General features: G+C 35.8%; 6 protein-coding genes and 2 non-coding genes across 8 annotated transcripts; 4 read left to right on the forward strand and 4 right to left on the reverse strand.

Annotated features, from left to right (window-relative positions):
* Positions 1-172: 172 nt before the first annotated feature.
* On the reverse strand, positions 173-1018 carry NUC1 (ribonuclease; the record flags this gene model as incomplete). The annotated part of the gene is made up of 1 exon (XM_020190881.1): positions 173-1018. One exon carries the CDS (start codon positions 1016-1018, stop codon positions 173-175), a length of 846 nt encoding a protein of 281 aa, XP_020045040.1.
* Positions 1019-1518: 500 nt separating this feature from the next.
* On the reverse strand, positions 1519-3138 carry ASCRUDRAFT_118687 (uncharacterized protein). The gene has a single exon (XM_020188866.1). The coding sequence runs from the start codon at positions 2712-2714 to the stop codon at positions 1809-1811; it is 906 nt and encodes a 301-aa protein (XP_020045041.1). The 5' UTR covers positions 2715-3138; the 3' UTR covers positions 1519-1808.
* Positions 3139-4343: 1205 nt separating this feature from the next.
* ASCRUDRAFT_77734 (uncharacterized protein) lies at positions 4344-5466 on the forward strand. Its single transcript, XM_020193982.1, has one exon. The coding sequence runs from the start codon at positions 4520-4522 to the stop codon at positions 5273-5275; it is 756 nt and encodes a 251-aa protein (XP_020045042.1). The 5' UTR covers positions 4344-4519; the 3' UTR covers positions 5276-5466.
* A 281-nt stretch (positions 5467-5747) lies between these two features.
* ASCRUDRAFT_t162 lies at positions 5748-5821 on the reverse strand. The gene has a single exon. It is a non-coding gene; the product is annotated as a tRNA-OTHER (tRNA).
* A 121-nt stretch (positions 5822-5942) lies between these two features.
* ASCRUDRAFT_t161 lies at positions 5943-6016 on the reverse strand. The gene has a single exon. It is a non-coding gene; the product is annotated as a tRNA-Asn (tRNA).
* A 1043-nt stretch (positions 6017-7059) lies between these two features.
* ASCRUDRAFT_38914 (uncharacterized protein) lies at positions 7060-7323 on the forward strand (the record flags this gene model as incomplete). The annotated part of the gene is made up of 1 exon (XM_020190894.1): positions 7060-7323. A coding segment is annotated over one exon (264 nt), but the record flags the coding sequence as incomplete, so codon positions are not given.
* A 339-nt stretch (positions 7324-7662) lies between these two features.
* On the forward strand, positions 7663-11045 carry CHS3 (chitin synthase CHS3). The gene has a single exon (XM_020193983.1). The coding sequence runs from the start codon at positions 7675-7677 to the stop codon at positions 10813-10815; it is 3141 nt and encodes a 1046-aa protein (XP_020045044.1). The 5' UTR covers positions 7663-7674; the 3' UTR covers positions 10816-11045.
* A 20-nt stretch (positions 11046-11065) lies between these two features.
* ASCRUDRAFT_77736 (FAD-binding oxidoreductase) lies at positions 11066-13165 on the forward strand. The gene is made up of 2 exons (XM_020193984.1): positions 11066-12125; positions 12219-13165. The coding sequence occupies exons 1-2, from the start codon at positions 11327-11329 to the stop codon at positions 13109-13111; spliced, it is 1692 nt and encodes a 563-aa protein (XP_020045045.1). The 5' UTR covers positions 11066-11326; the 3' UTR covers positions 13112-13165.
* The last annotated feature ends 2 nt before the right edge of the window (positions 13166-13167 follow it).

A 13167-nucleotide genomic window follows, 5' to 3' on the forward strand; every position in this document is an offset into this window, starting at 1 on the left:
TTACAAAAACGGTTTTGTCGATGAAATTATTCCTTGATAGCTGTGTTCATCCAAGCTCAAGTGGTAAAAATAGCTGCAAGTGCAATTGGCCCCCGAGCGATTTTAGCAGGCCGCAGACCACAAAACCAGAAAGATGCTACTAATTATGGACGTTCAAAGTAGCCAAACAGGCCTAGTCTTTTGGAGCAGGCAAGGATAAGACCTCTTCTGGAGCAGGAAGTGCCTTGGGAAACTCCCTGACAATAATATCGCACTTGACCTCGTCACAGAGGTTTTTGATGTTGCTTTTGTTGGAGATCTGGTGGAAGAAGGACAAACCGGTGCTTCGCTCCAAGGCCTCGACAGGAACCTGGAAGGATCGCAAGGGCACGTCGTTGCTGATTCGATCGTTGGGCAAGATAAAGGCGGCTGCCGAAATTGGTTGCTCGTTCACGTTGGTGATGTCTGTTCTCTCTCCAACAATCAATTTGAAAAAGTGGGTGGGAACAGCAACGTTGGGTGGGTTTCCAATCACCTCGTACGAAACTCTGTACTTTCCGTCTGGATACTTCTTGGGCAAGTACAAGGGCCCAGTCACAATCCGAACATGTTTGTATTGCGAGGTGAGTCTCCTGGCAAAATCCTCAAAGTGGGCCCAGTAATCTCTGTTGAATCCCTGGCCAACCTGGGGACACATGTTGCTGAGATAGAACGTCTCGTCCATCGCTTCCTGGCTGAACTTGGCATCTGCTGCTGGAGCCTGATGGCCTCTGTCGTACCCACTACGGAAGTAGTTTCTCAACAAGCCCCGGTACTCCATGGGGATCTTTTCATCTTCTTTGAAAACCGATTTGCCTCTATTGGTGTCTCCGTTTCTCTTCAACGAATCCGCCGTGATGTGCTCAACCACCCAGTAGGGGTTCTTTGTTTGTCTGTCGTAGCAGGAAATGAATTCTCTGTAGGCTCCCAAGTCATGGACTGGCCCAGGATACCCATACTTGAAAAAGTCGCCGGGCTTGATGGTGTCCTCAATGTTCATCAACCCACTGGAACTGTTCGAATTATCAACCACGTATTTCTTTTCCTTTTCCTTTTTCTCGTCGTCGTCATCGTCGCTGGAGGAAGGCGGAGGAACCAATGTATCATTTGGAGATGGTGCAACTGGTGCTGCCGACTTACCAAACCCAAGAAAGAAGCTAGCTACTGCTGCTCCTCCCAAAAACGAACAAACTGTTGGATTTTTAATCATCGGAAATTCTCTGTGTAACCTGAAAACCAGAACTCACTTGCTAGATACTAATGCACAAGAAAGAAAATTTCACTGGACAGAAAACACCAAACTTTCGATTCAACCTCGGTCACGTTTTTATAATCCCAAAAGAAACAGTAAACAACAACCACCTCGAAACGGCAACAACGCGAAATTTTCTTTTTATTAGCATTGGCAAGTGACAAAACTTATAAATCCCAGATAAACAATAGTGAAACATTTTACTTATCTTTATTTTCTTTTCTTTTTATTGATAAACTGATACTTCATGCAACTCAAGCAAGTTGCATGTTGTTTGTCAAAGCAAAAGATTTGATAAAAAATGAATTCTTCTGACTAAATTACTCTTTCATTGTCTTCAAATACATTGCATTCAATATAATTTGAATATAATTTAAGAACATTCCGATAGTGTTTTTTTTTATTGATACTAAACACTGTTCACACCAATAGAGAGACATAGTTCCGTAATTTCAAATTCTATCTGGCATCTATTTGAACTTTGAGTTGACTTATATTGTCGGGTTTTTTTCGCTAACCTTTATTTTGGTTATTTGGTTTACCATTCAATCGTTGGCTCATCTTCTGGTTCATCTATTAAAGGGGATGGTGGCGGTGTGATATCAGCTAATGTTAATTCTTCATTCTGTGAAAAGGATATCTGAGGATTTGGAAACCGAGGCGTCATAACTGAATTGAAAAAAAAGGGTCTGACAGGCTGAGGTGATGAAAGAGATGAAAAAGATGAAAAAGATGAAAAAGATGAATCAGATATATCAGACGAAAGTGATGAATCAAATAAAGTTACCGAATCTGTTGAAGCGGATGAGTTAGAGAAGTATGATGTATTATTTGGATCATTAGAAGAATCATTATCACCAACACGATCTGCTTGTTGAATCAGATATAATTGTGAATGATTGCTGGTTTGGTCATCTGGAAAATCCAATGTATAACCAGTGGTTCTATTTAACGGATGTGAATGATAATCATCATAATAATCAGTTCTGGGATCTGAAGGTGCTAGAAAAGGTGGCAAAGCTCTATTAGAAAAATCGGGCGAATAATTATTTTGAATTGCACGATTAGTAAGAAAATGAGGTCTAATAATATCATTGTTATTATTGTGCAAATGGAAAATTTCTATTAATCGATTCTCTGTATAATCGCCTTGAGAATTCAATTGATTTGGAGGAAAATGGGTTATTTGATCCAAGATATAATTATTTCTAATCAGGTGAGATTGGGAAATGTTATTAGTTTGTGATTGAGAAAATGAATAAATACTGGGCTCAGGGCTATTTTGATCTGAAAAGGAATAGCAGGAGTTGGGACTATCTGTTTGGAATTGATTTATATCATCCCTACTGTCAGTATCACTATGTATGTGATTATGGTTTTGAATAAAGTTTTCAATTTGATCCATTTTATCGGACCCTGCAGAATTTTCTTTTTCTTTTGGCATGAGTATTAAATAACAGTGTCAATGAAGTTGAAATAGCTTATTAAAAATTACTCTGTCAAGATATTCTTTATTTTTGGAGATTCAATCTTCAAGTGATTAATTAACAGGACAGTGATTCTAAGCAGGTTTTATACTTACTGATCTTGACCCAGTAGCTTGCTTTATTGAGGTGTACAGTTCATTTTCCGTTAACTATTCTTTTTTATAGGTAATTTATTGTTTTATTCAAAAGAAATAAAGCAAAGCTCAAATACAACCAATTGTAATAAAATAAATAGTACACTAGTTTTTGTTTAATTTAATATTTTTCATTATAAAGTTAATGAAAATGCTTTGGATTGGATCTTGAATAAAAGATGTTTTTGTTTAATTCAAAGAAACAAAACAATGAATCAATAAGCCAATCTAGTTAGTTATGTATTTGTATAAATACTCTATTTATTCACAGGTATCAGGTGTCTTGTTTTGCTATTATGTTTTTATTGGTGAATTCAGATTAGTTGAAGGAAAATATAAATCAATATATAAACCCGTCATACCAAGACAATTAAGTTTTCGGCAATTAAAAATATAACCCAGTTTCCTGGTTTTATTGTTGCTTTTTTAAAAGATGTCTCAAAATCAATAAATAACAAACTATTAATAAAAAAAGCCCATTCGAATAATTACTGTTTGCAAATAAAAGCTGTAACAATAAATTTAAACAGTTTTGGTAAGAAAAGCTAGCGTATTAAACTAAAAAGGTCAGTATATGGATGAAGATAGTATATAAATAGAGGATGTCAGTGTATTTTGAAATTTGAAAAAAAAGAAAAAAAATTCAAGATTATTGGTTCTTGCAGTATTTGTTTTTAGTTATTTTAAATCAATTGACGGATTATGGAATATTTGGTATCTTATAAAAATACCATGTATCAGTAATAATAAATCACGTAGAGATTATGAAATTTACCACATATTGGTTTATTCTGACAGAGTTTGTTTTATGTCTTGGTGGGGAAAACCAAACAAGAGAATGCTATTATTAATAGGCACCCAAAACAAACAGAGCCAGTCATAATTTTCAAGATTGATTCTTTCTCATCCACTTTCCACTTTGTTGGAATTTGTTTTTGATCGACAATGTAAAACCGGTATTGCAATTGAATGAAAAGCTAAAAGAGAAAGCAGAGATGTTGCAATTAAAGCGGAACAAATGGCATTAATTGCAACTAATTTGCATACACGATAAGCTTCGAAAAAAGTGCAAAAGCCTTCGCAAAAAGAGATAGTCCCCAGCTCCAGGGCCATGCACACATGTCTCACATTGGACGATTAGACTCAGCTCTCCTCTTTAGTTTGCTTGAGGAGGCAGATGTTAGACCAATAGCAATGCATAAAATCGTGACAATAAATCCTTGGAAAGACAAGAAACATGCTTCTCTTACTTTCTAAAGCTTGGCAAGGCTTAATTATGTAATGCTTTTAAAAATATGCTCGGCAAACCAACAGTTTCCCAATTGAAACATATTGCACTTCCCAACGAGGTATGGATTTGCAGTAAACGTGATTTGAAAAGGATTATTAATAGATTCACTGTTCAGTGATCAGTTTTTCCTGGATTATTATTCAGTTCCAATAGCTGTCGTTTATAGAGTACTGAACAAAGGCACTGAGGAAAACATAAAATCAATATAAAAGAAATGCAGAATGCCTTCGTTTCATTGTTTGTTTTGATTATCTATTTTCATTCACTATTATAACAACACAATAACAATACATTATTTACTCTCGCTCATATTTTATTAAAAGTTCAGTAATTAGAAATGATTTCAGCTTCAATTTTAGTATTCTCATTATTGAATCTTTTAAGGGTTACTCAAGCCGCTCAATCAGCTGTTAAATTGGTTGTTGAATCGGAAAGTTCCGAAATTGATACATATGGCATCGGTTCTCGTCATGAAGGTGCTGGTATTAGCTATTTTTTTATTGGCACAACCAGTGATTCCGAAGACCTTACATATGATGATTCCACACAGAAACTCACTTCAGACAGATTTGGACAATATCCAAGTTGGGTTGGATTTACAGGCGAAATTCAGCTCTTACAACTAGCAGTGATGGAGACAGAGGATTTGTACGGTTTTGACAGCGACAACTACTTGTTACTAAACGGGGCAATTCCAGGGTTGTGGGCTTGTAAGAATATTAATGATCCTTATAGATATTCGGAAAGTTCTTATGCTATCTTAAAGACTAAAGCCAATGATGATTGTTTATCATTGAAATTGAAAAACTCAGTTGGTGGATCATCAGGTGGTAGTTCTTCTAGCAGTGTTACTGTTTCTTCTTCTGGCAGTATTACTTCTTCTGTATCCAAGCCATCATCAGTAAGCGAATCGTTTAGTGGATACAACTCAACTTCATCTGAACTATCAGGCACCAAATCTTTATCAAGTTCGAAAACATCGGAAACCGGTGCACCAAGTGTGACTCAACAAGAAAACGCTGCTGGTGCATTGGCTTTTCAATCAATTGGTTTAACCTCATTGTTATCATTCATTGCAATGTTTTTCTTCTAATTTAATTTAGTTTTCTAATTTAATTTTAATCACATTTTCAATTTAAAGAAAGTGATTATGCTTATCAATTTTTTTTTATTTTTTACATTTTTTATTTTTTACATTTTTTATTTATGATTTAGTAGTGTATACAGTTTGGATATTTTATTTTCCTTGCTTTCATTATTCAATAAAATATTTCAGATTATTATAGTAATAGACGTGGTTATTTTCATCACGTACAAACAAAGAAAAAGAAAAACAAAAACAATCCTGATAGTAGGAACAAATCTATCATAAAACTGTGTCAGTTCAGATAGCAGAGCCCCGCAAAGTTTAATTTTTTATGTTTTCTTTGGATGAAACTGTGCTAACTTGATTAAAAATCAAAACGAATCAACAGCTTGAAAAGAATCGCGATCTTGATCAAAGCAGTACGTATAATCTATAAAATATCTTCACAACATTAACAATGTAACCAAAAAAATAAAATGAGTCTCTAACAGGATCGAACTGTTGATCTCTCCGGCAACCAGCAGAGTGCCTTCACCACTTGGCCAAGAGACCAATTTTATTGGCTGCGTTGATTTCCATCGCATTTTATCCTACCATGTAGCATATCTCTAATTGATACACTATTTGAATAAAAAAATTATATCCAACGAATTGTGAATAAAACAAAAAGAAACGACCTCGGAGAGGATCGAACTCTCGATCTTGAGATTAACAGTCTCACGCCTTAACCAGCTTGGCCACGAAGTCTTGTTGTTATAAATGTATTTTGATTCAAAATAAGAATCGAGTCCTAATTATATTTGTGTCAGTAGTAATGTTCAAGTTATGTTTGGAAAATTGCCGTTTTGGGTAGATACCGCATTTGGTAAAACTATTTTGATGGTTGTGTACTGAACGGGAAACATCAAATACTGGTTTGAATGTTGCAGATTGAAACATTTATACGGTGAGGCACGGCCAGAGCCAATTGAAGATGTGAAAAATGTAACACATCTCCAAAGCAAAACAACAAGCAGCCGGCCAGCGGCATGGATGAAGCAAAACAAATGGACGGGGTCTAAAAATAGAACAAAAGGAGTTTTCAGAGCTTGCGGCAGACTCTGCAGAACGAAGCGGACGAACAGCCAGCTGGCTGTTCTGAGCAAGGCTGATGAAGCAGCACAGGAAGCAGAAGAAGACGAAGCTGGCCGCTGGAGAGGAAACCGCGCTGCTCCCGGTGGATTACATTTTGCTGGTAAGTTTGGGTGAAACACAGACCGCTGGAGAATGCTCAGCTGTTTGCGGTACCTGTTCATTCTCAGGGATGGGTCCTCTGCGTCGTTCCCGCCCTCCACCACCACCGCCAGGCTCCATGCACGTGTTCCAGGTCCCCGCCCTGACGGCGACCGCAGTGGCCGTGGGAGACTCCGCAGCAGTCTCGACAAGATATTAATAACCAGAAGGATTGTCACATAAACTTTTCTGCGCATTGTTGGCTAATTTTCATCCTGGAAGGAAATCTCCAATTCCTTTTCTACCTCTATTTATTCCATCACTATCCTCCATCCACTCATTACCACCATCTATCTTACATCCTCTTATACCTTATACTTCCCGGCTCTTCTATCTTTATTCCTTATTCTCTTTCAAACCTTATGACTGCTCAAGAATTTCAAAAGTAGTTTTATCTTACTCATACTCTTTTCCCAAATAACCACTCGTCTTTTCACGACCTATATATCATCAATCATATACCACTGCTCATTTATCTTTAGCCACTAAAACAGCTTTTATATACCGTCTTTTTCAAAATGAACAGGTCTTCATCTTTGAAAAAATCTGGAAACTACTCTGAAATTGATCCTGAATCTGGCTACTCTTTAAACTCAGGTGGTAACTTGGGTAGAAAAAAGTCTTTGATTAGAACAGAAAGAGCAAGACTAGATAACCCTGACCATCCAAATTACTACTATAACCAAGTCGTTAACCAAGAAATAGACCACATCTCTGTTCAGCCTTCAAATTCTGGCCTAGATCCTTCAATATCAAATCAAACTGATATTTACAGATCCAACTCAAGAAGGTCAAAACATACAATCAATAACTCAAACAACAACAATGACATCTCGGAAATAAACGACATCTCTGAGATAAATGAGAACTATCCTCTACAAGACTTATCAAAACCAGCTCCAAACCCTTCCTCTAACACCAAAACTTTAAATCCTAGCGCTCAAAAACCAAACTACTATCCTGATCTTGATGATGCAAACGAAAACACTGATCTCAAAGGTGGTAAAGAAATCTATGGTTTAAATGATGAAGTCGAAAACAACGATAATCCAAAACCAGAACTAAAGAAAAAAAAAAGCAGCGCCTACTATTCTAGACCAAAATACGTAGTCTATGAAACTAAAAAAATTAAAATGGAAAAGAAAAAGAAAACAACCTTTGTCACTTTATGGCAGATTTATTGCTGGATAGTATCCTTCTGGGCTCCTCCCTTTTTATTAAAAACTTTCGGTGGTATGCCCAAAGCTGATCGTCAATTCGCTTGGAGAGAAAAAATAGGCCTAATCTCAATTATTCTATACTGTGGTGCCGGTGTTGCTTTCTTAACCTTTGGTTTCACTAGAACTGTTTGTAGCACTCCTCCAATCTCAATTCCCAATACCAACGTTAGTCCTGCTTACATGGTTTTTAATGGTAAAGCCTATGATTTGACAAGATCAACCCACCCAATCGCTGAAGGTATTAGTGCAGGCGCAAACGTCTTATATACCCCAATTGATGGCGCTGGTATGGATGGCTCTTTCTTATTTCAAAACGTCAATGGAAATTGCAAAGGTTTAATAACTCCCAAACTGAATTGCTCAATTCCCTTCAACGGTGAAGATGTTGGCTGGTACATGCCTTGCAAAATGTTCAATCCTGATGGTTCAACTCAACCAAATTTTACAACTGACTACTACGAAGGTTGGGCTTGCCACACTAGTTCTTCTGCAAGAGAAGCGTTTTACAATTTGAAAGAAACTGGTGATGTCTATTTCACTTGGGATGACATGAAGAACACCTCGAGAAACTTGGTTGTATATAACGGTGATGTATTGGATTTGTCTTTATTAAACTGGATTCAAACTGATGATTTAGATTATCCCGCCTATTTTGATATCTTAAAAGCCGACTCCAGTTTAATAGGTCAAGATCTCTCAATTGCTTTTGCCACTCCCCAAGAACGTAAAATCGGTAAATGTCTTCAGGAAATTATTAAAGTTGGTGTAATAGATTCGGAAACTGTCGGTTGTATTGCATCTGTCGTTGTCTTGTATTCCTCATTGTTTCTTATTTTATCCGTTGTTGTTTCCCAGTTTTTAATTGCTTGTTACTTTAAATGGTTTGTTGCCACCAAACAAGGCGCTTCTGTTGAAACCGCTGCTCAAATGAATGAAAGAGCTAGAAAAATTGAACAATGGTCCGAAAATCCAAATAGCCAAGGCCCAATCAAAACTGTTGACCCCAAGTATAGACCAACTGCCCACAACAGATCAACAAGTAAATTCTCCTTTTTAACTCAAAAGAGACACTCAAAGTTAACTTCCGGTAACTCAAGTTCAGAAATGCTATCTGCAAGTAATGTTGTTGATTACCATAGCTTGTTTAATGGAATGACTACAATGTGTATTCAAGAAGCTGTTAAAAAAAGAGGCAAAATTATGCAACATGGCAATGGCTCTAAAAGATCTGTTCTGTTAGGTGATAACTATACTCAGCCAGCTGGTTCAATTTACACTTCAAACCGTTTGTCACATTCTCAATCCATTTTGAATCCTTTTGATACTACAACTTTTGGTGACGATGAATATATTAGTCGTTTGGCCTCCGATTTAGTTCTTGATAATATTGTTCCTCAACCTCCAATTGAAAAACAATCCCCTTTTGGTTATCCTGTTGCCCATACCATTTGTCTTGTTACATGTTATTCCGAAGATGAAGAAGGTTTAAGAATTACGTTAGATTCTCTTTCAACAACTGATTATCCAAATTCGCATAAATTGCTATTGGTTATTTGTGATGGTATTATCAAAGGTTCAGGTAACGATGTCACAACACCAGATGTTGCATTAGCTATGATGGAAGATTTTGTTATTGATAAAGAAGACGTTCAACCATTCTCATACGTCGCAGTTGCTCATGGTGCCAAAAGACACAATATGGCTAAAGTTTACGCTGGATATTACAAATATGATAATAATACTGTTCCAGAAGATAAACAACAAAAGGTTCCAATGGTCACCATTGTTAAATGTGGTACTGAAGCCGAAGCAGGTGCAGCTAAACCAGGTAATAGAGGTAAAAGAGATTCACAAATTATTTTAATGTCATTTTTACAAAAGATTACATTTGATGAAAGAATGACAGAATTAGAATTTGAAATGTTAATGAATATTTGGAGAGTCACAGGGCTAATGGCCGATATGTATGAAATTGTTTTAATGGTTGATGCAGATACTAAAGTTTATCCAGATTCATTGACTCATATGATTGCAGAAATGGTCAAAGATCCCGAAGTTATGGGATTATGTGGAGAAACCAAAATTTCCAATAAAGGTGATTCATTTACAACTTCAATCCAGGTTTTCGAGTATTTTATTTCTCATCATCAGTCAAAGGCCTTTGAATCAGTATTTGGTAGTGTTACATGTTTACCAGGTTGTTTCTGTATGTACCGTATTAAATCACCAAGAGGAAACAATGGATATTGGGTACCAATTTTGGCTAATCCAGATATTGTTGAGAGATATTCAGATAATGATATTTCATCATTGCACCGTAAGAATTTATTATTATTGGGTGAAGATAGATATTTGTCAACATTAATGTTGAGAACTTTCCCAAAAAGAAAGCAGATTTTTGTTCCAAAGGCTGCTTGTAAAACATTGGTTCCAGATAAGTTTAAAGTTTTGTTGTCACAACGTCGTCGTTGGATTAATTCAACAGTTCATAATTTGATGGAATTGGTTTTAGTTAATGATTTGTGTGGTACATTTTGTTTTTCAATGCAATTTGTTATTGCAATTAATTTGGTGGGTACATTGACATTACCAGCAGCCATTGTTTTCACAATTTATGTTTGTATTTTTGCTATTGTTTCAAAGCCAACACCAGTCATGTCGTTAATTTTATTAGCATTAATTTTAGGTTTGCCTGCAGTTTTGATTGTTGTCACTATCTCATCATTGTCATATTTATATTGGATGATAATTTATTTATGTGCATTGCCAATTTGGAATTTTGTTTTGCCAACCTATGCATACTGGAAGTTCGATGACTTTAGTTGGGGTGATACTAGAAAAGTTCAAGGTGAAGCTAAAGGTGAAGGGCATGGAGACGGAGATGACGATGAATTCGATGCGACACATATTGTTATGAAACGTTGGAGAGAATTTGAAAGAGAAAGAAAAAGAGCTAACATAAGCATGCCAGATGCCACTTGGGATCCAAGTGCTACAGACAATAATAAATTGCTCGATCCAAATGAATTACTACAGGTTCCTGCAGATTATTAGTGGTGGATCAGCGTGAATAAGATTATATGTTATGTTGTATGTATGTTATATGCTTTATCTATAGAACTCATGGAGAATTGTGATTTTTAAACACATTCTGTATTTAAGCTTATTTTTTTAGATTTTGAAGTTACAAATCAGATAGGATATTTAAATCAGTATCGTACCGCTTTCAAAACGAAGCGGATTAACCAGAAGAATATAGGTTCCGGCAGAGGCGGATGGGTTCCGGTGTTTGTCGAACCGAGCAACGGTGGCGTCGGCATTCATGGTGGTCGTGGCCTAGGTCGAAATTCCGTGTGACATAGGCAAATGGCAGAATGGGGTGCGGATGCGTGGGGGACCCAAAGCAGTGGATGAGTGTATATATACCAATAGTTATCTTAGAGAATATCGAGAGACGAAATGATTTGGAAGTTTTCGAGAAGATACTGAGCAAGTTTATTCCTTTAGAGAATTACTTTTTTGTTAGAGTACATCTTGTTTGCTATTGCTTTTTGGGTCTGTGAAAATGTTTTCCCATAATGCAAGAACTTTAGGGTTCACTTTTTCGAGAAGTATCAACCACTTTAATAGATTTTACTCAAACAAAACTTTAAAATTGGCTGTTAAAACTCATAGTAACAAGAATAGTGAAAATAATAGCGGAAAGAAAAAAGATTTTGGATTTTCAGATACTTTTAAAATTGTTTCGACAGTTTTGCTATCTACATTATTATCTGCAAGTGTAACAACATACTATTATGAAGATCGTTTCCAAAATTTTAAGAATTTTGAATCAAATAGTGTTACAAAATTGAATGATTTAACAACATCACAATACGGTTCCAAACAGGATTTTGATAATGCTATTGCTGAAATTAAACAATTCATACCCGAAGATAATATCTCGCAATCTCCATCCGAAATTTCTACCCATTCGGATAATTATTGGAACTCTCATCATCCCACTGAAGATCAGTTTCCAAAAATTGTTATTTATCCCGAATCAACAGAAGATGTTTCAAAACTTTTAAAAATATCAAATAAACATAATATTCCAATTGTTCCATATTCCGGTGGCACTTCTTTAGAAGGTCATTTTATCAATACTAGAAACGGGATTGTCATTGATTTAAATCGAATGAATAAAATTATCAAGTTGAATGAAAATGATCTTGATGTTGTTGTTCAACCTGGTTTGGGTTGGCAAGATTTAGATGAATATCTAAAGCCAAAAAACTTACTATTTGGGCCAGATCCTGGTCCAGGTGCTGAAATTGGTGGAATGATTGGCACTTCATGTTCTGGTACAAACGCCTATAGATATGGTACAATGAAGGAAAATATTTTGAATCTAACTGTTGTTTTGGCTGATGGAACTATCATTAAAACTAGAAAAAGACCCAAAAAATCTTCTGCAGGCTATAATTTGACGAGTTTATTTATTGGTAGTGAAGGTACTTTAGGCATTATAACTGAAGCAACATTAAAATTACATAATAGACCAGTCAACGAAACTGTTGCAGTAGTTTCGTTTGATGAGCTTAATGATGCAACTAATACTGTTCAACAGATTTTACAAAACAATATTCAACTAAATGCAATTGAGCTTTTAGATGATGAAATGATGAAATGTCTTAATAGTAGTGAAGCAACATCCAAAAAATGGTTGGAAAAACCTACTATATTACTAAAGATCGTTGATCCAAGCATTGATGATGAAAAAAATTTGAAAAACTCAAAATTAATTAGCAAGGTTAAAAATATCTGCCAATCCAATTCGTCTATTAACTTTGAATTTGCCAAAAATGAAGATGAAAAAACAGAATTGTGGTCAGCAAGAAAGAATATTTTATGGTCATCCATTGATAACGGAAGAAGATTATTGAATAATCCAAATGCTGCTGTTTGTACAACCGACGTTGCTGTCCCCATAACTAATTTGTCCGAAATTATCAAAGAAATTAAAGTCAAATTTGAATTGCCAAAGTACAAATCCAGAATTTATAGCACAATTGTCGGCCATGTTGGTGACGGAAATTTTCACACCATATTGATATTTGATGACACAAATAAGGAAGACAAATTGTTGATTAAAGAATTGATAGATTACATGACCCAAAGAGCGATTGATTTAGACGGGACATGCACAGGTGAACATGGCGTTGGGTTTGGTAAAAGAACATTTCTCTATAACGAGCTTGGAGAAGATGCTATAAGCCTTATGAGAAGAATCAAGCTAAGTTTAGACCCCAAAAGGTTGCTTAACCCAGACAAGATCTTCAAGATCGATCCTAAAGACAAAGACGAATAGCGTAAATATATATCTGTTGTACGAGTTAATTCCACATCTATATTCCATCCAAAATA

The sequence above is a fragment of the Ascoidea rubescens genome (assembly GCF_001661345.1).
Source record: "Ascoidea rubescens DSM 1968 unplaced genomic scaffold ASCRUscaffold_16, whole genome shotgun sequence".
NCBI classification, from domain to species: domain Eukaryota; kingdom Fungi; phylum Ascomycota; class Saccharomycetes; order Ascoideales; family Ascoideaceae; genus Ascoidea; species Ascoidea rubescens.

Excerpts from the sequence above, each read along its gene's own strand:
- ASCRUDRAFT_118687 (XM_020188866.1), bottom strand. The coding sequence starts at position 2,714 with ATGCCAAAAGAAAAAGAAAATTCTGCAGGGTCCGATAAAATGGATCAA.
- ASCRUDRAFT_77734 (XM_020193982.1), top strand. The coding sequence starts at position 4,520 with ATGATTTCAGCTTCAATTTTAGTATTCTCATTATTGAATCTTTTAAGG.
- CHS3 (XM_020193983.1), top strand. The coding sequence starts at position 7,675 with ATGGAAAAGAAAAAGAAAACAACCTTTGTCACTTTATGGCAGATTTAT.
- ASCRUDRAFT_77736 (XM_020193984.1), top strand. The coding sequence starts at position 11,327 with ATGTTTTCCCATAATGCAAGAACTTTAGGGTTCACTTTTTCGAGAAGT. Across the intron at positions 12,126-12,218 it reads TACAAACGCCTATAGATATG|GCTATAATTTGACGAGTTTA; the intron begins GTACAATGAAGG and ends AATCTTCTGCAG.